We start from the raw sequence: 27,714 nt of genomic DNA on the forward strand, positions 1-27,714 counted from the left end.
AACAAGGCAGAAATGTATGTTCCGTCTGTGACAACACCCTTCCTGTCACAATATATATACTGTGTAATTATATATATATATATATATATATATATATATATATATATATATATATATATATATATATATATATATATTGCTGTGTTATTGCTGTTTCGTACCTCTTTTACCATTGGGTGTGTCAAGATGTTTAGTGCTATTAGTAGGTTTATGAACTCAGGAACAGGGGACACAGCACGTCAAATGGCTTCTTTGGGGGTGAGCACTACACCTGATAGTGTTTTGTAGGGTTAATGTGTGTCAGGTAGAGGGCTATTTGAGCTCAGGATGTCCTGTCAGTAAAACCCATGTACTCAGCAGATGTTAATCAATGACTTGTGCTCAACATATCCCTGGCAGGCTGCATATTTCTCTTAGTGAGTACATAGAAGTATGTTTAATTGTGATGAGTGAACATAATGGTGAGTTTCAAAGTTTTGATTGTTTACTTTCCTAAAACTTTCCTGAGCACTATAGAACGTGAAGATCAATGTGTGCACAGCCCCTGGGTATGAGTTGTAGTGGTGGAGTATAGAACATGACTTACCTGTGGAAGATGCATGGAAAGGAGCTACTCCAAATTGCTTATTGGGAGTTGTATGAAATATGTTCTTTGTACTGGTGCTTCGTTTTGGACTGACTTGTGGTTGTGGTTCTGCAGGGTACAGAAAAGGGGCATGTAGTGATTAAGCTGTAGGTTTCTAAACATGCATAAAGAACATCACACCTGCTCCCTCTTTTAACCCTTTCACGTCGGTGGTACGCATATATGCAGCCTCTCAGCAGGTGGACCTTAACGCCGAGCAGCTGTAAGGGTTTACCTTGAGTGGAGTCCATTTTGCAGGTTTGTAAGCTCACCCTTGCAGGTACACACAGCCCACAGTAATAAGGTAAGACACTACCTGGGCTGTAAGTCTGTGCACGGGGGCTAGATAGGGATTTGCCAAGAATAGTCAAAGTATAGCCGTGGTCCAGGATTCCAGAATTCACAGTAAACGAGAAACGTAGCCAGGGTCAGAAGCCGGGGTCAGTCTTGTAACTGAGCAGACGGGGTACACTGATGACAGCTGAGGGTCAGGTAACACTAACTACTGATGGAAAGTTCAGGGTTTGCAGACAGGAACCAAAGACAAGTCCGGGGCACAAGCCGTGGGTCAGGGACTGGAGAAGGCAGGGAAAGTCCGAAAGTACAGGCCGGGGTCAGAGGGCAGGAGACAGCAGCAATCCAGGGTACGTAAGCCAAAAGGGTCAGAAGTCAGGGTCAATATTGTAGCTGAAGACAACCACAGGAACCATTGGCACAGACAGGACCATCAGAGAACAATGAACTGACACCTCCCTCATAGTGAGGCAGGGCTTTATACCCTGGTTGATTAGGAAACCTGCCTCAGCTGGACCAGGATAACCAAGTGCAGATTGTAGGGAGATCCAGAGACAGGCAATCAGCACATAGTTCAGAACCAGGCTCCGACGGACAGCAAGCAGAATATCAACTTGAGAAGTGGCTCAGAGGCAAAGACCTGGAGCAGCAATGGAGAAGTCCTGGGTTCAATCCCACCCAGAGCCACTTGGGGCGTGACCACGCCTCGCTGTCTGTTTGGCACGGTAGCGATCGTGACAGCAGCTGCATATATGCGTACCAGAATGTACACAGGGCTATGCTGAGAGCGTGCGCCCTGCACACTCCCAGCACAGATACTGGTGGCAATGCTGTATCCTGGCCTAGGCCAACAAGGCCCAGGCCTATGGCAGCACGGAAAGAGCTTGCGCTACACTGTTACATAGCCAAACAGGAAGTGAGAGGAAATCTATGCAAATTAAGGGAATCCATTGCCCCCCCAGGCCCTCAGAACTAGTGTTCCCACTCAAAAATTGCAGGGCGGGGGGTGTGGCCTTGACAGGAAGGGGTGGGTCATATTTAAATTTGGGGGTGCACGAGTTTAGTCAGGCCTAGGGCAGCACAAAACCTAAATACACTACTGACTGGTGGCTAATGGAAAGCTCCTGATCTCTACTTGTGATCGGGTGCTTTCTGATCATGTGACTGCCGTGACAGCCAATCATGGTGGTCGCACGATCAGAAACCCCACCCTACCTCCTGGCATCAGAAACCTCCTAAAGGGCCAGGAGGCGCTGGCGTTAAGGGTTTAAACTGGGAAAATCCTACATTGTATATTAACCCTGCCCTTTGGACAGTACAGCTTTAGTGCAGGGAGAGGTTCCTGATGAGAGGGGACAAAATAAATTTCCTTTTCAGTGTGTAACTACATTCTGGTGTCCAGGACATCTGCACAATTAGTGCTATCTAGCAGTGCTGGCAACCCTTTATAGAAGCGCTCCTCTGGTGTCTGTATTCTTGAGTCGGTCAGTACTGTGTTGTGCCCTCGTTTTCTACTGTAGCACTGCCCCCTTAAGAGTTGCAGATGGCTGTGTTCCCCACTGCTGCACAACCAGTCACACAGCATTTTCTTCTTGCATCCAGACACAGAAAACAGTCCTTGGCTTATAATAAAGAATACCCAAAGGGCAGAAAGATGGGGTTTTGAGGTACAGAAAAATTGATCAACATCAAATTATCAAAAAAATAGAAAATTTTATTACATAGACCAGGCATGTCCAAAGTCTGGTCCGGTTTGATGTGGCCCCCACTTGGGATTTAAATGTACATTCTAATGTGGCCCCCCAAGTATATCCGCAAGTTATTTTATTATTTTTTGGATACATCTTCAGCATGACAAATTCCGAGCGCCGCTCTCATTGTTAGGATGTGTAGCGGGGCGTGTAGTTGGACGTGTTCACAAGTCTAATTGCCAGAGCCGCTATGAAGCTGACAGCGATTTTGGATCAACCTTAATGCTGATCTTCCCAGTGTAACAGGTGTTTTATTGACACTGAACTAAGGAACAGAAGGAACAGGCCTACAGAAAATGCCAGTCCGCCTGGCTGCTTTATCTTCCCAGTCCTCCTGACTGACACACACATGGAGACTCTCCAGGGCAAGGTTGGATGAAGACTTGCCACACTGCTGTCTTCAAGAGAGACCTGATACAGCTGGCAGTCTCTCCCCTTGTCTGTCCATGCACCATTCTGATCTACTCACTGTCTCTCTTTGCGTTCTGCTGCCTCTCTCTGGTTAGGGCCCCTCCAACTGTCTCCTGTGGTGGGATCTTCTTTATCCACTACCCAACTCCCCTGCTGGCATGGTTTTCTATTTAAAGGCTCCCTAGCTCCCTGTCAGGTCCCCCAACCTGTGGATTGGCTAAGGGTCCCTAAATATTCAAGGCCACCCTCTATCGTCCAGAACGTTCTCCAACATTCTATGAACAGGAGGAGGCCCCAAAGAGCTGCCAGGATGAACCATCCAGCACCGGTCTCTAATAACCCTGACCCTGATTCAGTGACTCAGGTTTATCCCTGGTGCAGACAAAAATGTACCTAGTCTTATTCTAGTAGCACACACTAGAGGGTGCTACACTATCAATCTGCTTTATCTTTTGTGATGGAGTCACTTTGGGCAGAGGACCCGTGGAACCCAGAATCCCTTGGGGTGGTTGGGAAAACCTTTTTTCAGCTCCCCATGCACCTCATATATCTAAGTCACCCCGTGTCTCTACTAGGGGCACAGGGTGACTGAGAAATCCAGTCTGATCTGTACTAATCGGACTCACTGTACAGCCACACTGTAATGTTGTGATATATATATATATATATATATATATATATATATATATATAATGCTGGGTCATTTTGGGTGTGGCTGTATTCCAATGTTCTATTGTGTCTGTCTGCCTTGGATTTTATGGGATGTGTATGTAGATTAGCTGTGAGATTGGTGGGGGTGAATTCCTCCAACAGCTCTCACTGCTGATTGGACAGTCTACCCTGCCTGGAATGCAAATGTTCAGAGTATTACCTGTGTACACGTGTTTTCAATACCTGGTGAGCCTCCAGCAAAAGAGCTGGTATCGGGGACAAACTTCACTGAACTCTGTCCAGCGCCAACATCAGCGTCTGTGGAGTTACAGAAGCGCTGGCCACCGAACAGAGGGTCCAAGACCTCTGCCCCACATCAGCGGCAGTTCCAGGGACCCATGGTGAGAAGGTGACGGGCATTCCCCAACAGTTAGCCAGAGTTGATGATGTGATACTGGTGGATGGAACTGCGGTCTCCACTGACACCAACCCAGCAGAAGAGCTGGCAACAAAGCAGAGTTCTGCTGGCCTCTGCCCTCAACTAACAGAAGAGGGAGTTCCTGTGGCAAAGTGGTGTGATCAATATGAGCTTAATATGCTTATTAGAACTTTGGCAAAATACTGATTTTGCTTTGCATATCCATGACTCAGTGTGCTCCACATAAGCCAAACAGAGATCCTCATATATTACATATATATATATATATATATATATATATATATATATATATATATATATATATATATATATATATATATTGTAAGATTGGGGTGATTAGACTCCAGCGGTAGGTGCGTTTTTAGTGAGTCAGAACTGAATTTTTAAGGGCCTGGTAGCCCACTTTTATTTAAAATAACAGAAAAGTTCACAAAGATATCCGTAGCCCACACAGGGGGGTTCCACCATTACTGTATCTTGCTGACTCACTACTTTAGCCTCCTGGCTTACATTCTTGCCATCCGGCTGCTTCAGGCCTTTAGCCTGGGCCTTAGGTCTGCTCCTCAGAACAAAAGAGTTTCCTGGAGTTAAACTCACTCCTGATCAGCGCCTTGCTGCTCTATCACCAATAACATCTGCCTCCTGCAGACATGCGGCCTCTGACTCCTCTAAGAGGAATGGGAGTCCACCTGACTCCCATGCACAGACTTCCTGTCTGTGGGGTGGGGCCCTGAGCCATATTCAGAGCCATATTCAGAGTACAACTAAATAGCCAACACAGTGCTGTGCAATCAGCGTGCCTTTCTCTCCAAACTCTTGCGTAAACCAGAAATCATTAAGGTCACACAGGGTCCCACCGCCACAATATATATATATTTGTTGGTGTGTTCTTGTGCCATTTTACCATTGGTGTACTGCATATACAGTACATCCACATTAAATATTCCCCATCTAGCTAGGTGTGTCAAGGTGTATGGTGCTATTAGCATAGTGGACCCGAACAGGGAACCCAGCACATCAAATGGCTCCTTTGGGGGTGAGCACTACATCTTATAGAGTGTTCAGATAGAGGGATATTTGAGCTCAGGATGTCCTCTCAGTAGATCCCATGTACTCAGCAGATGATCATCAATGATACTTGTTCTCAACATATCCCTGGCAAGCAGCTTATTTCTCTTAGTGAGTACATAGAAGTATGTTTAATTGTGATGAGTGAACATAATGGTGAGTTTCAACGTTTTGATTGTTTACTTTCCTGGAACTTTCCTGAGCACTATAGAACATGAAAATCAATGTGTGCACAGCCCCAGGGTATGAGTTGTAGTGGTGGAGTATAGAACATGACTTACCTGTGGAAGATGCAATGAAAGGAGCTACTCCAAATTGCTTATTGGGAGTTGTATGAAATATGTTCTTTGTACTGGTGCTTTGTTTTGGACTGACTTGTAGTTGTGGTTCTGCAGGGTACAAAAAAGAGGCATGTAGTGATTAAGCTGTGAGTTTCTAAACATGCATGAAGAACATCACACCTGCTCCCTCTTTTAACCGAGTCACGTCGGTGGTATGCATAAATGCAGCCTCTCAGCAGGTGGGCCTTAACGCCGAGCAGCCACATATATGTGTACCAGAATATAAACAGAGGTGTGTTGAGAGCGCGCGCCCTGCACACTCCTAGCACAGTTACCGGCAGCTAAAGAAAAGCTACCGATCTCTTCTTGTGATCGGGAGCTTTCTGATCATGTAGCTGCCGTGACAGCCAATCACGGTGGTCGCACGACCTGAAACCCCACCCTGCCTCCTGGCATCAGAAACCTCTTAAAGGGCCAGGAGGCGCTGGTGTTAAGGAGTTAGGCTGGGAAAAGCCTAAATGTTATAGTTATTACAAGAGCAAGAGTCATCAATGACACATGCTCCAGTTGACACTGTTGAAGGTGCCAAAGCCCCTCACATTTTAAAAAGCTCTGCGGTATGAGGCAGGCAGACGAGACATCCAGGGCAGCCTCATCCGGCATGGTGGAGAGCGTTAGACGTGGAGAAGGAAAGTTAACGAACTCCTCCTCAGCTTTGCATGCTGGTCAAAGTTGGCTGTGAGGTCACTGGTTGGTAGACGCCAGGGGGCTCTAGCAACCAGTGGTCAGTCTCAGGTGGAGCTGGAGACAGAACTAGCACCAGCGATATGGCGGGGTTTGCTCGCTCCGTCAATTCCATTCCGGGACACTGTATTGTCCCAGAATAAGGGTTCCCGGGACCTGGGACAGACCTGCTAATTATGGGAATGTCCCAGGCAATCCGGGACACGTGGGCACCCTATTCTGCAGGCCTACTAAGGATCATCAGTTGAAACCACTACTAGGACTTATTCAGAGTGAAGACTGTTCCGTTTGTTCCTTCTTAGCTTGCAGAGATCAGCTTCTACCCTATGGGGAGCTGCCGATAAACACAAAATACCTTTAAAGGACTTTACTGATTTTATATCATGAACTTTTTATACTAAGGACAGTTTAACCGTTTAGTGTCTATTTTATTTTTATTTTAGTTTTCCCTTTTGACGACAGTTCAACGTCCATGCAGTGCATTCTGGTTTAAAAAAATTATCTTGTGTAAATTTGCACATAAATATGTCTGGACTTACATGCAGGGTTCACCTTGAACCTAAGTTAGTGGAGAACCCGAACCTCATTCCTACAGAAGAGGTTATAATAGGCTTTTTTTGCCTCAGGTGGTGCAAAATAAATGAGACTCAAGCAGGGTCCATCTAAGAGCTATAGATGACAATAATAAATGGGTATCTGGTGTAAATGAAAGTACTTGAATCGAACGCTGTATCCTGGTCTAGGCCAACCCTTAAGGCCCAGGCTTAGGGCAGCACTTTGCAGGGGGGCAGCACGGAAAGAGTCCCCGCCGGCTTGCGCTACACTGTTAGCCCCCATTCACATCTAGGCGTTTTTACGCCTGTAGTGCTACGCCGCTGCCGCCAGAGGGATGAGAACACATGTCCCTCTATGGAGATGGTTCACATCTCCACGCCGGACGCCTGAAAAAAGGTCCCGGACCTTTTTTTCAGGCGGCTTTCGGCGTTCGGCTAGGAGATGGGAAGCATCTCCATAGAGGGGGTCAATCTGGGGCACATCTAGGCGGACAATACCAGCGTTTTGTCGCCGCAAATCGCGGTACAAAACTATGCTATTTGTACCGCGATTTGCGGCGACAAAACGCCGCGAATTTGTCTGCCTAGGTGTGAATGCAGCCTTAGTGTAACACAAGCTGCTTCTAATTTTGACTGTCCTATCAGCCTGGAACACAAACCTTCCTAACTGTGATATATGGTTTCTGCTGCACCATTGGCATGGTTATATCTTCTTAGTCCTCTCCATAAAATTATCAGAAATTTGTGCTTAAAGGGGAGGTTCACCCTAAAAACGACTTTCTATTATTACATTGGCCCCCCACATTACAATACAACTATGCCTATTATGTTTTTTTTGATGCTGGTGATTGACGTGATGACAAAAAACGAGCTCCCCCCCCGTCGCGTAAGCTGCGTCACGATTGGCGAAAGGAGATGAACGGCGAGTCGGCGCTATACTGCGCCTGCGCACCGCCGTTCGGCTCCTTTCGGCAATCGTGACGCAGCTTACGTGACGGGGGGAGCTCGTTTTTGGTCAATCACCAGCATGTTAGGAACGCCCACTCCCGCGGGACTCGCAACCCGGAAGCCACGGGTGAATTAGCTGTACCAAGGTATGTACAGCATCAAAAAAAACATAATAGGCATAGTTGTATTGTAATGTGGGGGGCCAATGTAATAATAGAAAGTCGTTTTTAGGGTGAACCTCCCCTTTAAAGTAGAACTATAGGCAACACTTTTTTTAATTTTGGATAGAGTAAGGGAGGGTTATAGCCCCTGGCAGTTTATTTTTTAACACCCCTGTCCCATTGGGCCCTAAGAACTAGTGTCCTCATTCAAAAATTTCAAGGTGTGTCTTAAACAGAAAGGGGCATGGCTTTAACAGGAAGGGGTGGGTCATATTTAAATTAGGGGGTGCACGAGTTTAGTCAGGCCAAGGGCAGCACAAAACCTAAATACACTACTGCTTGAATCATATATAATCATATATATTATCACTATACAATATCAACATTTATTTAAGTTACCTTTTTTGAGTAGTGAATGTGCTGGTCTATGTCCTTCACTTTTACTTGCAGTTGCTTCTTTGTGTTGTGAGGCTCCTGGCACAGCATCTCCATCTTGGTCTCTTTTAAGTTTTTTGGTTGAGGGTTCAGAGAATGGTACATCAACACGGGTCGGTAGCACATTTGTCGGAGCGATGTTTAATACTTGTGTACCTTCCATGCATTTTGATTTAACTTTACAAAAAAATCCACAAACAGAAAAACATTTTTTATTGGCAAGTTTCTGATCTGCAATACCTAGCTTCAATATCAGATACATTTTCTATATATCAGAGTCCTGGTGGGAAAGGAGCTGCTATGTCCTGGTTTGAGAGAAAACCTGCATGGGGAATTTTTACCAGATTTAACAGGCCCTTTCTTGAATATCAACTGAGAATACATTTTTCTTCAGCAGTTTTCCATTTTTTTTACTTTCTGCTGTCCTCACCACTTTGTCTTGATCTCTCCAATACAAAATACAAATAAATGTATATACAGGCCTCAAAATTTCAAGTCCCGAGCTACTAGCCAGGTCTCAAGGGTTACTTTCCACCAGTTGCTCCACCCAACCCTTACCCTGCCCCACCCCTAATCACGCCATCATAAATTATCTCATGAAATGACAACTAAATGTTTTATGCAGAATTAAGTTACAAAAATAAATATTAACAACAACTTTATCAGTTTCCCTCAGCACAACCTCACCAGTGCCCATCAATGCAGGCTCACCTTTGCCCATCAATACAGCGTGACCTGTGCCCATCATTGCAGCCTCACTGTGCCCAACATTGCAGCCTCACTGTGCCCAACATTGCAGCCTCACTGTGCCCCACATTGCAGCCTCATCGTGCCCCACATTGCAGCCTCATCGTGCCCCACATTGCAGCCTCATCGTGCCCCACATTGCAGCCTCATCGTGCCCCACATTGCAGCCTCATCGTGCCCCACATTGCAGCCTCACCGTGCCCCACATTGCAGCCTCATCGTGCCCCACATTGCAGCCTCATCGTGCCCCACATTGCAGCCTCATCGTGCCCCACATTGCAGCCTCATCGTGCCCCACATTGCAGCCTCATCGTGCCCAACATTGCAGCCTCACCGTTCCCAACATTGCGGTCTCACCGTGCCCAACATTGCAGCCTCGCCATACCCAACGGAATGGGAGTCCACCTGACTCCCATGCACAGACTTCCTGTCTGTGGGGTGGGGCCCTGAGCCATATTCAGAGCCATATTCAGAGTACAACTAAATAGCCAACACAGTGCTGTGCAATCAGCGTGCCTTTCTCTCCAAACTCTTGCGTAAACCAGAAATCATTAAGGTCACACAGGGTCCCACCGCCACAATATATATATATTTGTTGGTGTGTTCTTGTGCCATTTTACCATTGGTGTACTGCATATACAGTACATCCACATTAAATATTCCCCATCTAGCTAGGTGTGTCAAGGTGTATGGTGCTATTAGCATAGTGGACCCGAACAGGGAACCCAGCACATCAAATGGCTCCTTTGGGGGTGAGCACTACATCTTATAGAGTGTTCAGATAGAGGGATATTTGAGCTCAGGATGTCCTCTCAGTAGATCCCATGTACTCAGCAGATGATCATCAATGATACTTGTTCTCAACATATCCCTGGCAAGCAGCTTATTTCTCTTAGTGAGTACATAGAAGTATGTTTAATTGTGATGAGTGAACATAATGGTGAGTTTCAACGTTTTGATTGTTTACTTTCCTGGAACTTTCCTGAGCACTATAGAACATGAAAATCAATGTGTGCACAGCCCCAGGGTATGAGTTGTAGTGGTGGAGTATAGAACATGACTTACCTGTGGAAGATGCAATGAAAGGAGCTACTCCAAATTGCTTATTGGGAGTTGTATGAAATATGTTCTTTGTACTGGTGCTTTGTTTTGGACTGACTTGTAGTTGTGGTTCTGCAGGGTACAAAAAAGAGGCATGTAGTGATTAAGCTGTGAGTTTCTAAACATGCATGAAGAACATCACACCTGCTCCCTCTTTTAACCGAGTCACGTCGGTGGTATGCATAAATGCAGCCTCTCAGCAGGTGGGCCTTAACGCCGAGCAGCCACATATATGTGTACCAGAATATAAACAGAGGTGTGTTGAGAGCGCGCGCCCTGCACACTCCTAGCACAGTTACCGGCAGCTAAAGAAAAGCTACCGATCTCTTCTTGTGATCGGGAGCTTTCTGATCATGTAGCTGCCGTGACAGCCAATCACGGTGGTCGCACGACCTGAAACCCCACCCTGCCTCCTGGCATCAGAAACCTCTTAAAGGGCCAGGAGGCGCTGGCGTTAAGGAGTTAGGCTGGGAAAAGCCTAAATGTTATAGTTATTACAAGAGCAAGAGTCATCAATGACACGTGCTCCAGTTGACACTGTTGAAGGTGCCAAAGCCCCTCACATTTTAAAAAGCTCTGCGGTATGAGGCAGGCAGACGTGTGTTGAGAGCGCGCCCTGCACACTCCTAGCACAGTTACCGGCAGCTAAAGAAAAGCTACCGATCTCTTCTTGTGATCGGGAGCTTTCTGATCATGTGGCTGCCGTGACAGCCAATCACGGTGGTCGCACGACCTGAAACCCCACTGTGATGCATTTGCCTATATGTCTCAGTTTAATTCTCCCTGCTTGCCATGTGTGATTCAGTCCTCGGCTAACAGGTTATTGAAGTGCTAATGTCCCCTCACTATTTCTAAAGGTTAATTGATCTATTGTGTTGTGTGAAGGAGATCTGTGTTTAAGTGGCTTGTGTTAATTATTCTGATTGCTTCATTGTGGTCAGGCTGTTACACCTAGTAATTAACTCCACTGATGTCCTTATCTAAAGAAAATGTGTTTTCAGAATCGGCTCCGAAAAGTCTGCCATGATCTGTATGGAAGCCCCAGTGTGAGGGGGGCGGAGATTTGTCATTGTAACAGTTTTGGAAATTACATATAAGCTGTGTGTTATACTATTAAACTCTGTCTGGTTCCAGCATTCAGCCTTGGCTCATGTGTGGATGATTCTGTGATGTTCTGTTATGGGAAGAAGGGACTGTGCCTCCTGGCATCAGAAACCTCTTAAAGGGCCAGGAGGCGCTGGTGTTAAGGAGTTAGGCTGGGAAAATCCTAAATGTTATAGTTATTACAAGAGCAAGAGTCATCAATGACACGTGCTCCAGTTGACACTGTTGAAGGTGCCAAAGCCCCTCACATTTTAAAAAGCTCTGCGGTATGAGGCAGGCAGACGAGACATCCAGGTGGAGCTGGAGACAGAACTAGCACCAGCGATATGGCGGGGTTTGCTCGCTCCGTCAATTCCATTCCGGGACACTGTATTGTCCCAGAATAAGGGTTCCCGGGACCTGGGACAGACCTGCTAATTATGGGAATGTCCCGGGCAATCCGGGACACGTGGGCACCCTATTCTGCAGGCCCCAGGCCTACTAAGGATCATCAGTTGAAACCACTACTAGGACTTATTCAGAGTGAAGACTGTTCCGTTTGTTCCTTCTTAGCTTGCAGAGATCAGCTTCTACCCTATGGGGAGCTGCCGATAAACACAAAATACCTTTAAAGGACTTTACTGATTTTATATCATGAACTTTTTATACCAAGGACAGTTTAACCGTTTAGTGTCTATTTTATTTTTATTTTAGTTTTCCCTTTTGACGACAGTTCAACGTCCATGCAGTGCATTCTGCTTTAAAAAAATTATCTTGTGTAAATTTGCACATAAATGTCTGGACTTACATGCAGGGTTCACCTTGAACCTAAGTTAGTGGAGAACCCGAACCTCATTCCTACAGAAGAGGTTATAATAGGCTTTTTTTTCCTCAGGTGGTGCAAAATAAATGAGACTCAAGCAGGGTCCATCTAAGAGCTATAGATGACAATAATAAATGGGTATCTGGTGTAAATGAAAGTACTTGAATCGAACGCTGTATCCTGGTCTAGGCCAACCCTTAAGGCCCAGGCTTAGGGCAGCACTTTGCAGGGGGGCAGCACGGAAAGAGTCCCCGCCGGCTTGCGCTACACTGTTAGCCCCCATTCACATCTAGGCGTTTTTACGCCTGCAGTGCTACGCCGCTGCCACCAGAGGGATGAGAACACATGTCCCTCTATGGAGATGGTTCACATCTCCACACCGGACGCCTGACGCCTGCCGCCTGAAAAAAGGTCCCAGACCTTTTTTTTCAGGCGGCTTTCGGCGTTCGGCTAGGAGATGGAAAGCATCTCCATAGAGGGGGTCAATCTGGGGCACATCTAGGCGGACAATACCGGCGTTTTGTTGCCGCAAATCGCGGTACAAAACGATGCTATTTGTATCGCGATTTGCGGCGACAAAACGCAGCGAATTTGTCTGCCTAGGTGTGAATGCAGCCTTAGTGTAACACAAGCTGCTTCTAATTTTGACTGTCCTATCAGCCTGGAACACAAACCTTCCTAAGGCTGGGTTCACACTACGGTTTTCCCATCCGTCAGCCGCATACGTTTTATATGAAAAACCGTATGCGGCTGAAACGGACGGGAACGTATGGAACCGCACATATGTGCGTTTTCCATTGACATTAATGTTAAAGGAAAACGTATGCGTTTGCCATACTGTTTTAAAAACGACCGCAAAACCGTGGTTGAACACGGTTTTGCGTACGTTTAAAAAACGTTTTGCCAGCAAATCGTACGCACCCGGATGCATCTGAGTGCATACGATTTGCAATGCATTGCCTATCTATACGTTTTCCCGTCCGGGCCCGTACGTTTTCAATACTGAAATCGTATGCGGTTGACGGACGGGAAAACCGTAGTGTGAACCCAGCCTTACTGTGATATATGGTTTCTGCTGCACCATTGGCATGGTTATATCTTCTTAGTCCTCTCCATAAAATTATAAGAAATTTGTGCTTAAAGGGGAGGTTCACCCTAAAAACGACTTTCTATATTACATTGGCCCCCCACATTACAATACAACTATGCCTATTATGTTTTTTTTGATGCTGGTGATTGACGTGACGACAAAAAACGAGCTCCCCCCGTCGCGTAAGCTGCGTCACGATTGGCGAAAGGAGATGAACGGCGAGTCGGCGCTATACTGCGCCTGCGCACCGCCGTTCGGCTCCTTTCGGCAATCGTGACGCAGCTTACGTGACGGGGGGAGCTCGTTTTTGGTCATCACGCCAATCACCAGCATGTTAGGAACGCCCACTCCCGCGGGACTCGCAACCCGGAAGCCACGGGTGAATTAGCTGTACCAAGGTATGTACAGCATCAAAAAAAACATAATAGGCATAGTTGTATTGTAATGTGGGGGGGCCAATGTAATAATAGAAAGTAGTTTTTAGGGTGAACCTCCCCTTTAAAGTAGAACTATAGGCAACACTTTTTTTAATTTTGGATAGAGTAAGGGAGGGTTATAGCCCCTGGCAGTTTATTTTTTAACACCCCTGTCCCATTGGGCCCTAAGAACTAGTGTCCTCATTCAAAAATTTCAGGGTGTGTCTTAAACAGAAAGGGGCATGGCTTTAACAGGAAGGGGTGGGTCATATTTAAATTAGGGGGTGCACGAGTTTAGTCAGGCCAAGGGCAGCACAAAACCTAAATACACTACTGCTTGAATCATATATAATCATATATATTATCACTATACAATATCAACATTTATTTAAGTTACCTTTTTTGAGTAGTGAATGTGCTGGTCTATGTCCTTCACTTTTACTTGCAGTTGCTTCTTTGTGTTGTGAGGCTCCTGGCACAGCATCTCCATCTTGGTCTCTTTTAAGTTTTTTGGTTGAGGGTTCAGAGAATGGTACATCAACACGGGTCGGTAGCACATTTGTCGGAGCGATGTTTAATACTTGTGTACCTTCCATGCATTTTGATTTAACTTTACAAAAAAATCCACAAACAGAAAAACATTTTTTATTGGCAAGTTTCTGATCTGCAATACCTAGCTTCAATATCAGATACATTTTCTATATATCAGAGTCCTGGTGGGAAAGGAGCTGCTATGTCCTGGTTTGAGAGAAAACCTGCATGGGGAATTTTTACCAGATTTAACAGGCCCTTTCTTGAATATCAACTGAGAATACATTTTTCTTCAGCAGTTTTCCATTTTTTTTACTTTCTGCTGTCCTCACCACTTTGTCTTGATCTCTCCAATACAAAATACAAATAAATGTATATACAGGCCTCAAAATTTCAAGTCCCGAGCTACTAGCCAGGTCTCAAGGGTTACTTTCCACCAGTTGCTCCACCCAACCCTTACCCTGCCCCACCCCTAATCACGCCATCATAAATTATCTCATGAAATGACAACTAAATGTTTTATGCAGAATTAAGTTACAAAAATAAATATTACCAACAACTTTGTCAGTTCCCCTCAGCACAGCCTCACCAGTGCCCATCAATGCAGGCTCAACTTTGCCCATCAATACAGCGTGACCTGTGCCCATCATTGCAGCCTCACTGTGCCCAACATTGCAGCCTCAGTGCCCCACATTGCAGCCTCATCGTGCCCAACATTGCAGCCTCACCGTGCCCAACATTGCGGCCTCACCGTGCCCAACATTGCAGCCTCGCCATGTCCAACATTGCAGCCTCAACATGCCCAACATTGCAGCCTCAACATGCCCAAAATTGCAGCCTTACATTGGCCCTATTGCAGCCTTACATTGGCCCCATTGCAGCCTCACATTGGCCTCCATTGCAGCCTCACATTGGCCTCCATTGAAGCCTCACATTGGCCTCTATTGAAGCCTCACATTGGCCCCCATTGCAGCCTCAAATTGGCCCCCATTGCTGCCTTACATTGGCCCTATTGCAGCCTTACATTGGCCTCCATTGCAGCCTTACATTGGCCTCCATTGCAGCCTTACATTGGCCTCCATTGCAGCCTTACACTGGCCTCCGTTGCAGCCTTACACTGGCCTCCGTTGCAGCCTTACACTGGCCTCCGTTGCAGCCTTACACTGGCCTCCGTTGCAGCCTTACATTGGCCCCATTGCAGCCTTACATTGGCCTCAATTGCAGCCTTACGTTGGCCCCATTGCAGCTCGGTGATTCCACGGCTCTCCAGTCACTCGGCTCCCGGTCATCCCTGCCCGCAGGCGGTGCTGGCCCTCCCACTCCCAGCCCAGCTCCTCGCCAGCCCTCATTTTCCACTTGCAAAATACGAGTAGGCGAATACGAAAATGTACAAAACAAATTCTGAAAAGGAATGTAACGAATTTAACAACACTAATTCATTTAAATAACGAAAAAAATAATAAAAAAATTGGTCCTGCTCATGTCTATTGCCTACACAAACCCCACTGACCACAAACCACTCCTCTCCTGCCCATGTCATCGCCAATTACACTCTTCCCCTCTCAGGCTTCCCTCTCTCTGCTTTGTAACCCTCTCCTAGTAAAACAGCTCCTCTCCTGCCAATGTTCCCCCTGTCAGACCTCTCTGCTTCCAGCCACTATGGATAAGCTGACTGTTTGGCCCGAACCTATTGATGGGCACAGTGGCGACAATTGATGGGCACAGTGGCGACAATTGATGGGCACAGTGGCGACAATTGATGGGCCTAGTGGTGACAATTGATGGGCCTAGTGGTGACAATTGATGGCACAGTGGTAACAATTGATAGAACAGTGGTAACAATTGAAGACACAGTGGCTGCGTTTGATGGCATGACACAGTGGCTGTGTTTGATGGCATGGCACAATGGTGACAATTAATGGGCACAGTGGCGATAAATGATGGCACAGTGTCTGCGTTGCATGGCACAGTGGTGACAATTGATGGTACAGTGGCTGCATTTGATGGCACAGTGGCTGCATTTGATGGCACAGTGGCTGCAATTGATGGGCACAGTAGCTGCTATTGATGGGCACAGTAGCTGCAATTGATGGGCACAGTGAGGCTGCAATTGTTTTTTTTTTTTCGTTTGTTTGCGCCCCCCAAACATTTTGAGCACCAGCCGCCACTGCCTATACCAGTCCAAATGTCTCCATCCTTGCTCATCATGAGTTGCACCTGGCTGTAAAATCTGGGATGAGATAAAGACATTCATGTCCACCCTCTATAATGAATATATTGTATGACATTATACTGTACTCACCATTCCTGAGCTCTCTCTCTATCGACGACCTTATCTGATTCTCATTGATTTCTTTAAGAACCTTTTTGATGGTTGCTGGTCCATGTCTTTCAGTGTGACATCTGAAGATAAAGTCAACAATTTCCTCAATGGATTTGTCTTCAATGTTTTCCATCTTAATGAGTCCAGCTCCAGGGGGAGGCTTCTGCTCACAAAGAGCCTTCTTAAAATGTTCCAGTCTATTCCCATCCAGACCTCTCAGATGGCTCACTATTATTAGTTTCTTTTTCATAGTTAGGGTGGTAGGATTTGAACTCTGCCAATTACAAAAACAATAAAAAAGGTCAAAATGAATTTCTCTTGTGATGTATGTTAGGTGTCATTTTCAGTATCTATAGGATAGGGTGTACAATACCTGCCATTCAACATAGGTGGATGGCTAACATTGTATTCCCATAGGATGTGATTGGCTTTAAGGGTTAAATCAATACTTGATCGGCCACCACTTAATTATGGGGGGGGGGGTATCCCTTACCGCCACATACTATTAAAGACGTGAGGTGTACCAAGATGACACCGCCTTAGACAACGTCCTATGGCGAAACGCGTAAGACGGAGCCAAGTGCACACCCACGTCACTTCCGGTTTGCGGCGTTCGGACTGGTGGAACGCACGCTGAACAGGGCTCTTTTTGTTTGTATCACTGCAATGTTTTTCGGCATTTGCTTCATTGATTTTGTTTTCAAATTTTGGCTTTTTAAAACAAATTTTGGGAACTTTTACGGAACTTCACTATGAATGTTCGTCTCTTCTATTCAAATGAGTATACCACACGATCTTGAAACGCTATAGAAAAGGTGACAATCCAGGAGCTGGCAGTTATATACATCGCCACCTACCTGCAGCAGGAGGATATCCAAAGGAGGAGAACAGCGCCAGTTCCAGTCTAACCCCCACTCTATGCGATTTACCCCTGCATGGGTACGAGGATCTGGTGAGTGGGGAACTGAACTGCAGCACAAACGTCGCTCTAAGCTGTTTGCATAGGATTGTGATACTCTTGGACAAGTCACTTTGGATTGGTTGCACTTATTATTAACACTACAAACTGGACTTAATTATAAGTTTTCTGGAGTGTTTTGTATATGAAATTAACCCGTTTGATGAACTTATCCTATTTACCTTGATCTTTACATTTATTTAAATTCCTATATAATAACTTTGCACTTTTGTAAAGGTATCAAATATGCACAGTACCCCAACATTTGTCCTAAGGTTGGGAAATAATTAATTTGTTTAATCAGCATGCATCAGAGGATATATCTTTTTGAGTGAGTTAGGCCCCATGCACACGAGACGCTGCTAAACCCGAGTTCAGAGGCATTTGGGCATTTTTTTCAACTGCCCCTGAACACATTTAATGTTATCCTATGTGTCCATGCACACAATCACGTTTTTTGGCGTTTAAAAGCAGTTGGGTTTATGTCCGTTTTTTCAGCCGCAAAATTTTGGGTTCAGAAGCGTTTCATTTCTGCGTTTTAGACTTTGGGAGGGTCTACAATGTCTTTGAGATAAGGGCTGACAGCCGCAATCGCGGTAAAACACCGCTAATGGCGGCAAAACGTGCGCAATTCGCGGCAAAAACGGGCGTTTTAAACGCCGGTTTTTGCCTTTGAAAACGTGAGTTTAGAGGTGTTTGTAATTGCTTCTTGTGTGCATGGGGCCTTAGTAACTTATATAGCACTACAAATGTGAACTGAATTGCCTCAAGGCGCTTGCATCCAGTGTCGTCCTGATCCTTCAGAAGAGGCGGGTCTTAAATTTTTTTCTGAAGGCCCGATGGTTTTCTTCCATGCTGATGGTTGTGGGTAGAGTGTTCCATAGCCAGGGTCCTTGGACTGCAAATCTTCGTTCTCCTTTAGACTTGTATCGGGACTTGGGGATGTGGAGGAGGTATTGGTTAGTTGACCGGAGGGCGCGAGTAAGGGTTGTAATGTTTTATTTTCTCGCATAGGTATTGAGGAGCGTTTCCTTGTGTGTATTTGTGAGTGAGGCAGAGGGTCTTGAATTTAACCCGATCCTTCACGGCTAGCCAATGTAGGGACCTCAGGGACAGAGTAATTGATTCCCAGGGTTTTTTTTCCCATTACCAGTCTGGCTGCCGTGTTCTGGACGACTTGTAGGCGCGAAATCTGGTATTTGGGAAGTCCGAGGTAGAGGGAGTTTGCGTAGTCGAGTTGGGAATTGATAATTGTTCCAACTACTATTGCTGCTGTGTCTACTTCCGGGATGAAGTGGTAGTGAGATCCGCTGACTACTGATCCTATTTGTGCGTCCATAGACATGTCAGAGCCAAAGATGACTCCAAGGCTTTGACTCCAAAACAATCCCAGAGTGAGATAAATCCCTTTTACTGCTGCTGTAATCACATGTCGGATGTCAAAAGTCGGATGGTAATGACAAGGGGCCAAATCCTCAAAAGAGATACGACGGAGTAACTGCTGTTACTCCGTCGTATCCCTGTTTCTAACTATGGAACTGATCCACAGAAGCAGTTTTCCATAGTTAGGGAGAAGATCCGACATGTGTAATTGAATTACACTGCCGGATCTTAGGATGCAGTACCGCATCCGCCACTGGGGGCATTTTGTGTCGAAATGCCGCCTCGGGTATGCAAATTAGCACTTACGGAGATCCACGAAGCTTTTCTGCTTCGTTTTTTCTCCGTAAGTATTAAGTTGCATACGCAAAATTAGGGCTGCTTTTACATGGTGTAAAGTTAGTACACCATGTAAAAGCAGACCCTTCTGTCCAGCGACGCGTTTTATTTTCTAATTTGAATGTATTTTTTCGCGCCGTATCTTTTTTTTTTTCCCGACGCAACTTTATTGACCCGTCGCAATCCACAAAGCTCGGCGTAACGTAATTTCGCGCTATGCACGTCGGGAAAATGACGTCACGAGCATGCGCAGTACGGCCGGCGCGGGAGCGCGCCTCATTTAAATGGGAATCGCCCCCATGAAATGAGGAACGCCTTGCGCCGGCGGAATTTAAGTTACACGGACAAATTTCTAGGTAAGTGCTTTGTGGATCGGGCACTTAGGTAGAAATTTTAAGGCAGTGTAACTTAAATTAGAATTTCGCCGTTACGCCGGGTCTTTGTGGATTTGGCCCAAGGATCCTACTTTGATCTGACTTCAATGATATTCAATGGAGTGAAGTAGGATCAATGTCGGACCGACTTGTGTCAGACCAGTTAAGACGGCTCTCATAGGGAAACATTGATTTTCACACGTCATGCGACATGAGCTCCCAATATCGGAGCATTTGTCCGACCAGTGTGAACCCGGCCTCAAGCTGTTAGTCAACACTAGAGGTCATTCTCTTAGTGACAGACAGAGCCACTCATCCCAGTGTTTATACATAATCATAATCATAAGACTTCCTCTGACTGGCTGAGATGGAGAGGCAAGTGGATGAGGTTACAATCTCCACCTTAGCCAATCAGAGGAAGCGCAGCATTCAGCCTGTTCAGGTTATGTAGCTAAATTATAGGGGGGGAGCTGGGCCAGCACAGACAGTAACTAGCAGTGGAGTAGCAGAAGAGTAGAGAGCTATGACGTGCAGGGGGGGGGGGCTGGGTCAAGAACACGACTCTTCCTGGAGTTGCCATGTTTGTTAGCAGATTTGAAGGCACATTGCAAGTTAGGAAAAAATTGTTTACGGAAAGAAATAAACACTGGAGGAAGAGAAAGAGGAAGTAAACCCTCGGTTTTTACTTTTTTTTAAATACACCTGCAAGAGAAAGGCATAATGAGCTAGTATGCACAGCATACTAGCTCATTATGTGTCATTTACCTGAGATCGAAGCCCCTGAAGTCCGCCTCGGTCCCGTCCACCGCCGCCGCCATGTCCCCTCGTCACTATTTCCTGTTATCGCCGCTCCGGTGCTGTGATTGGCCGGAGCGGCGATGACATCACTCCCACGCATGCGCGCGGGACTGGCAGGTCCCCACGCATGCGCGAAAAACACGGCTTTAAGCCACGTTAATGCCATTCACAAAAACGGCACCGCTCAGTGCGCCTGCGCTGTTGTCTAGACAGCGGTGCTCATTTCTGTGAAAATATCTCCTTAACCGTGTAGGTTAAGGAGATATTTCTTACACCTACAGGTAAGCCTTAAAGTGGTAGTAAAGCCGCTGCTGTTCCCCCCCCATACCTGAAAAGCAAAAGCCATAATCAGCTAGTATGCACGGCATACTAGCTGATTATGAAATACTTACCTTGGAACGAGGTTAGGGGAACTTACCTGGTCCACGCCGAGGGAGATGTCATCTTGCCCCGGCGTGTCTTCCAGGTATTGCCGCTCCAGCCAATCACAGCGCTGGAGCGGCAATTCCTGGAAGACACGCCGGGGCAAGATGACATGGCATGCGCGCGGGAGACTTCTGCCCGGCAAGGTCCGGCGGCTGCCGGGCCTTTAGCAGAAGATCCCCGCTGCGCATGCGCCGCTGCAGTCAGCGGCGCATTGCGAAAGGGGAATATCTCCTAAACCGTACAGGTTTAGGAGATATTCTTTATACCTACAGTTAAGCCTTATTATAGCCCTTATTATAGGCTTACCTGTAAGTGAAAGTGGTAGTACAGAGTATACTACCACTTTAATCTAGGCTTACCTGTAGGTGCAAGTGTTTTTACCTGGTGTTTTTTGTTAAGTTGGTGATGGGGTCTTTTTGAAGGAATTCTTTTTTTAGTTTTTATTATATTAGGGAAGAGCCAAGACCCCTCCCCAACCCCCCCTTTTTTTTTTTCTCTCGGTGTCCCTTCGTTTCCTGCCCCAGAGGGCCAACAGTAAGTACGAGAAGGTCTCTCCCATGCATGGGATATCCCCTCTGTCACTAAAACATTTTTACTTTTTGTAAGATTTCCACTCACTTCTTGTTCTGGAGACAACTCAAAAAAGTTGTATCTCACCTACAATAGTGACTAGGACAAGCAGAGAGGGGGATGTTCCCCAGTGGGGACACAACACAGTAAAAACCTTCTACATGCCATGCAAAACATTTTAGCTTTACATACTGTAACGGTATGGCCCGTGGGACCTAGAGGCTCTTAAAGGGTGTGGGGTACTCCTGTTTCAGCTTCACCAATGACTCTTGTGCCTAATCCTGGAATATATTGTGAATTATCATGACTGTCCCATCTCATGTAGTCCAAGATATAATTTCTCAGTCATCCTATGCCCCTAGTGGACATAGGATGTCCACTAGGGGCATAGGATGACTGAGAAATTATATCTTGGACTACATGAGATGGGACAGTAATGATAATTCACAATGTATTCCAGGATATCTTGAAATATTACAGGTTGTTGATTCTAAACCCAACCGGTCAATAGAAAGAGTGATTCATTCAATGTGGGAACACAGACTGTTAAGGTGTTTAATGTCGTCTGCTACTGTCATGTAAATGAACCTTAGTCTGGCTCTCAAGAACCTTTCATTGTGTGATGCTAATTGACACTGTATTGTGTGAATTTCTATTGATGATTAATGTGTATTGTATAGCAGGTGAGAAGAGCTTATCTCGGAGTCACCTTGTCTGGGTAAATGATTAGTAATTACCTCATGTAGATTATCTCGGAGACAGACTGGCCCGGATTCAGAAAGAGATACGACGGCGTATCCCCTGATACGCCGTCGTATCTCTGAGTTTCGCCGGTCGTATCTATGCGACTGATTCAGAGAATCAGTTACGCATAGATATCCCTAAGATCCGACAGGTGTAAGTGTCTTATACCGTCGGATCTTAGGCTGCAATTCCAGGCTGGCCGCTAGGTGGCGCTTCCGTATTTTTACGTGACGAATATGCAAATGAGGATTTACGCCGATTCAGAAACGAACGACCGCCCGGCGCTTTTTTTTTACGTCGTTTGCGTTCGGCTTTTTCCGGCGTATAGTTACCCCTGCTACATGAGGGGTAGCTAATGTTAAGTATGGCCGTCGTTCCCGCGCCGAGTTTTGAATTTTTTACGTTGTTTGCGCAAGTCGTTCGCGAATACGGCTGGACGTAATTTACGTTCACGTCGAAACCAATGACGTCCTTGCGAGGTCATTTAGAGCAATGCACACTGGGATATTTTACGAACGGCGCATGTTCAAATAAAATGTAAAAAACGTGGGGTCAACGCATGTTTGAATAAAACACGCCCCCTACATCCCCATTTGAATTACGCGGCCTTACGCCGCAACACATACGTTACGCCGCCCTAACTAAGGGCGCAAGTTTTTTCTGAATACAGAACTTGCGCCCAAAGTTAGAGCGGCGTAACGTATCGGAGATACGTTACGCGGGCCGGACAGATACGCTCAGGTATCTGAATCCGGCCCACTGTCTGTCTCCTAAAAGAGGTGTATTGAGCTCCTTGTGTCATGTTGTGGGTGGAGTTAAGTCATTGTTCCTTGGGGTTTCTAACTGTATAAAAGTCTGAGTTTACCATTAAAGTGTCTATTCGTTTGAACCTCAAACAGAGCTGTGTCTCGTTATTGGGGTTTGTCTGCTGGATTGTGGAGTGTTCATAAGCTGTCTTGGGTGGAATGGAAATTCGTAAACGGCGTTAACCCCTGTCCCATTTGGGGTCCGTTACACATACACTTTACATTGTAGTTGTGAAAAGCAGATTGTGTGCCCTGTCATACGGCATGGATACATACATTTTTTTATAAAATCATATAAAAATAGGTGACCCAGGGAACATAATTCTTTGAAGAGACTTCTCACTCTTTCAAGACACAGAAAGAATCCTTGACAATAGTTACATTAACCAAGATATTCAAATTAGATCTTTTGAAATATACAAAACAGGCTTTGAACAATGACACCTGTGTTGACCAAACCTAAATAATGCAAATGTCGTTTAACCCTATTTTGACAATGCTGAGAGGACCTGATGTTTTGAGGACAGTCTGCCTAGGTTCACACTGCTGCGAATTCAAAATCGCGGTAAAATGCGCGATTTTACCGCGATTTTGCGGCTGCGATTTTGCCGCGATTTTGGCCGCAATTTAATGTAAATCGCGGCCCGAAATCGCAAAAAGTAGTACAGGAACTACTTTTTGAAATTGCAGATGCGGCGTCGCACTGATTAGGACAGTGCCATTGCCGACAATTGCCGCCGATTTAAGATTCACGGACGACTTACGCAAAAAAAAAAAAAAAAAAATTCAAATTTCGACGCGGGAACGACGGCCATACTTAACATGGCATGTCTATCTATACGCCGCAAAATACCAGCTTTAACTATACGCTGGAAAAAGCCGACTACAGACAGCGTTAGAAAATGCGACGGCCGCGGGTACGTTCGTGGATCGTCGTAAATCGCTAATTTGCATACCCAACGTGGAAAACGACGCAAACTCCACCCAGCGGGCGCCGAAGTATTGCATCTAAGATCCGAAGGCGTACGAAGCCATACGCCTGTCGGATCTTACCCAAATGCCGTCGTATCTTGGTTTGAGGATTCAAACTAAAGATACGACGCGGGAAATTTGAAAGTACGCCGGCGTATCAGTAGATACGCCGGCGTACTTCGTCTGTGGATCTGCCCCATAGCCATTAATGTCTAAACCGCTCGCAACAAAAGTGAGTACCCCCCTAAGTGAAAATGATGTCCAAAATTGGGCCCATTTAGTAATTTTCCCTCCCCCCGGTGTCATGTGACTTGTTGGTGTTACAAGGTCTGAGGTGTGAATGGGGAGCAGGTGTGTTAAATTTGGTGTTATCGCTCTCACTCTCTCATACTGGTCACTGGAAGTTCAACATGATATCTCATGGCAAAGAACTCTCTGAGGATCTGAAAAAAATTGAATTGTTGCTCTACATACCGGTAAAGATGGCCTATGCTAAAAGAAGATTGCCAAGACCCTGAAACTGAGCTGCAGCACGGTGGCCAAGACCATACAGCGGTATAACAGGACGGGTTCCCCTCAGAACAGGCCTCGCCATGGTCCACCAAAGAAGTTGAGGTCACATGCTCAGCGTCATATCCAGAGGTTGTCTTTGGGAAATAGACGTATGAGTGCTGCCAGCATCGCTGCAGAAGTTGAAGGGGTGGGGGAGGGGTCAGCCTGTCAGTACTCAGACCATACGCCGCACACTGCATCAAATTGGTCTGCATGGCTGTCATCCCAGAAGGAAGCCTCTTCTAAAGATAATGCACAAGAAAGCACGCAACAGTTTGCTGAAGACAAGCAGACTAAAGACATGGATTACTGGAACCATGTCCTGTGATCTGATGAGACCAAGATAAACTTATCGTATTAATCGGCGTATAACACAGATTATTTTCCCCTTAAAATCAGGAAAAATCGTGGGTGCATGTTATACGGCGATCCCCGCTGTTTCTGAGCGCCGCCGACATAGACGGAGCTGAGCCGATCGTACATACACAGGAAATCCGGCGCTAAATTTTAAAATACATAACGCTGCAATTTTGGGCAAGGTGCAGATGGACACTTATAAGGCTGGATGGACTGCATTGATGGGCATTTAAAATGTAAGTTTTTTTTTCCTTAAACTTCCCTTCTAAGCTTGGGGTGCGTGTTATACGCCGGTGCGTGTTATACGCCGATAAATACAGTATTTGGTTCAGATGGTGACAAGTGTGTGTGGCGGCAACCAGGTGAGGAGTACAAAGACAAGTGTGTCTTGTCTACAGTCAGGCATGGTGGTGGGAGTGTCATGGTCTGGGGCTGCATGAGTGCTGCCGGCACTGGGGAGCTACAGATCATTGAGGGGACCATGAATGCCAACATGTACTGTGACATACTGAAGCGTGATCCCCTCCCTTCAGAGACTGGACCGCAGGGCAGAAAGAAACTAAGGGGGGCACCCCCGTTAGTGTATAATGGACGAGAGCTCCAGGTCTTTGCAGACCTGGCCCCCGATACATTGACAAGGAGGCGGTTTTTAAAACCACTTATAAATCAGCTCGTAAACCAGAAAATTAAATATAACTGGGGGTTCCCCGCCTGTTTAATAGCAACGAAGGAAGGGAGGTCCGCAGTATTGAGGTTTCCAGAAGACCTCAAAGATTTTTGTAGCAGATTAGAAATACAGACCCCTGACCTGTCCGGCTGGGAGTAGCGAAGGGGCAGAAGTAGGAAAAGATAAACAGAAATTTAAAAAAGAGAAGGAAAAAAAAAAAAAAAAATGCGGCCCGTACCGTACCCTAGATAGACGAGATACACCCCTCACCCCCCTGACTCGAAGTAGTCAGGAGGGGAGGAGAGAAGGCAATCCCAGACCCCACCTGGAGAGATTCGAACCAAGACATGTTAGCTGGTTCGGAGGTCATCAGATGGCCAAGAGGAGGGGGGGGGGGGGGGGGGGGAGGGGGGGAGGAGGAGGGGGGGAGGGGGGGGGGGGGGAGGGAAGAGGGAAGGGCAGGGGGGAGGAAGTTCTCTCTCACCAGGACAGCCAATAGAAAAAACTCAAAGGAAAATAAGATGTCAGACCCGAAGAGGAATATAAGGAGGAAAAAAAGATGCCGGTAGTCAAATGTGTATCATATAACGTAAAAGGCCTCAATAGCCTGGCAAAGAGACACAAAATATTGAAAGAGTTGAAAAGACTGAGAACCGACATAGCCTTCTTACAAGAAACCCACCTCTCAATTAATTCTAATATTAGGTTATATTCCCAGGACCACCCAACATGGTACTATGGAGACACAGTCTCCAAGAGAGCGAGAGGAGTGGCGATTGGAATCGCCAAGGGGACGCGGTTTAAATTATTGAGCAGAATGACAGATCCAGAAGGGAGGTTCCTATTTTTAAAAGGGAGGATCGAAGAGATGGAATACACCCTGGTAAACATATACGCTCCGAACGACCGCCCTATAAAATATGTAGCTGAGATACTGGGGAAGTTAAAAGAGTTTCGAACAGGAAAGGTAATATTGGGAGGAGACCTTAATTTCTGCATGGATCCAAAAATTGACAAGACACCACAGACACAGGAAGTTAAGAATACACAGATAAGAAAGTTAAAAAAAAGCCTCCATGGAAACCAATTGGTCGATGTGTGGAGAACTTTAAATCCTGAACAGAGAGACTACACGTTTTATTCACCAGTACATGGAAGCTATTCCCGGATCGACTACTTGTTAGTAGACCATAACACCCTGGAAATGGTAGTTGAAACTAAAATTGAATCGATTACAGTATCCGACCATGCCCCAATTAGCATATCCCTGAAAATAGAGGGAAACCAGAAGCCAAGACAAACCTGGAGACTCAATGAAGAGCTATTGATGGAGGAATCCAGCTTAACGAGGATAAAAAAAGATCTTGAAGAATACTTTAGGCTAAACGACATAGAGGGAATATCGACTGCAACAATATGGGATGCACACAAAGCTGTAATAAGAGGGACCCTAATATCGGAAGGAGCAAGAAAAAAAAAAAGAAAAAAGCCGCAAAAAGGACGAGTTAATCACGGAAATATTCAAATTAGAACAGAAACACAAAATAACGGGAATGAAACAAGAACTATACCAGGACTTGGTGAATAAACGAAACAAACTTAAAGAACTTATGGACCAGGAAATAAGAAGAGAGTTCAACCTCATTGCAAAGGAAAGATACAAATGGGGAAATAAAACACACAAACATCTAGCCAGGATGGTTCAGAAGAAGAAAACAAGGAACTACATAGAGAAGATCAAAAAAGAGAACGGGCGGGAGGCACATACAACAAAAGACATCGCTGAAACCTTTAGAGCATATTATGAAAAGCTATATGCAGTCGAACAGACAATCCGATCAGAGGAGGAGAGAAAGGATAAGACCTCAGAATTCCTCAATTCAGCCGGACTGACAATAATGAATCAAAATGATAGTTTGATGATGGACAGACCAATTACAGAAAAAGAAATTCAAACAGCCTTGATAGGATGTGCGTCGGGTAAAAGCCCAGGGCCAGACGGCTTTACGGCTATATATTATAAAAAATGTAAGGAGATTCTCCTGCCGGTACTTTGCAGATACTTCAACGGCCTAGGAGGAGATTTTGGCATGAGCAGAGAGGCCTTAGAGGCAATCATTACAGTCATACCAAAGGAAGGCAAAGATATCAAAAGCTGCTCTGGGTATAGACCGATTTCCCTCTTGAATGCCGATACGAAATTATTTGCGAAAGTATTGGCAGAGAGAATCAAACAGAATATGGTAAAACTGATCCACCCCGACCAGACAGGTTTTGTCCAGGGGAGGGAGGGAA

At 45.8% G+C, this 27,714-nt stretch overlaps 1 protein-coding gene across 5 annotated transcripts in view; it reads right to left on the bottom strand.

The window, feature by feature from the left end:
- LOC120943019 (immunoglobulin A1 protease autotransporter-like) overlaps window positions 1-27,714 on the bottom strand; it is a 112,519-nt gene that overhangs the window by 69,072 nt on the left and 15,733 nt on the right. For 4 of the 5 annotated variants that reach the window (XM_040356067.1, XM_040356066.1, XM_040356069.1 and 1 more), the window contains exons 2-7: window positions 16,456-16,750; window positions 14,020-14,232; window positions 10,175-10,282; window positions 8,327-8,539; window positions 5,521-5,628; window positions 587-694 (exon numbers count right to left, since the gene is read on the bottom strand). In XM_040356067.1, coding sequence (XP_040212001.1) covers window positions 587-694; window positions 5,521-5,628; window positions 8,327-8,539; window positions 10,175-10,282; window positions 14,020-14,232; window positions 16,456-16,750 — 1,045 coding nt within the window. The remainder of the gene's footprint in view (window positions 1-586; window positions 695-5,520; window positions 5,629-8,326; window positions 8,540-10,174; window positions 10,283-14,019; window positions 14,233-16,455; window positions 16,751-27,714) is intronic. The other variant, XM_040356070.1, reaches the window with a different exon arrangement.

The sequence above is a fragment of the Rana temporaria genome, chromosome 6 (genome assembly GCF_905171775.1).
Source record: "Rana temporaria chromosome 6, aRanTem1.1, whole genome shotgun sequence".
NCBI lineage: Eukaryota > Metazoa > Chordata > Amphibia > Anura > Ranidae > Rana > Rana temporaria.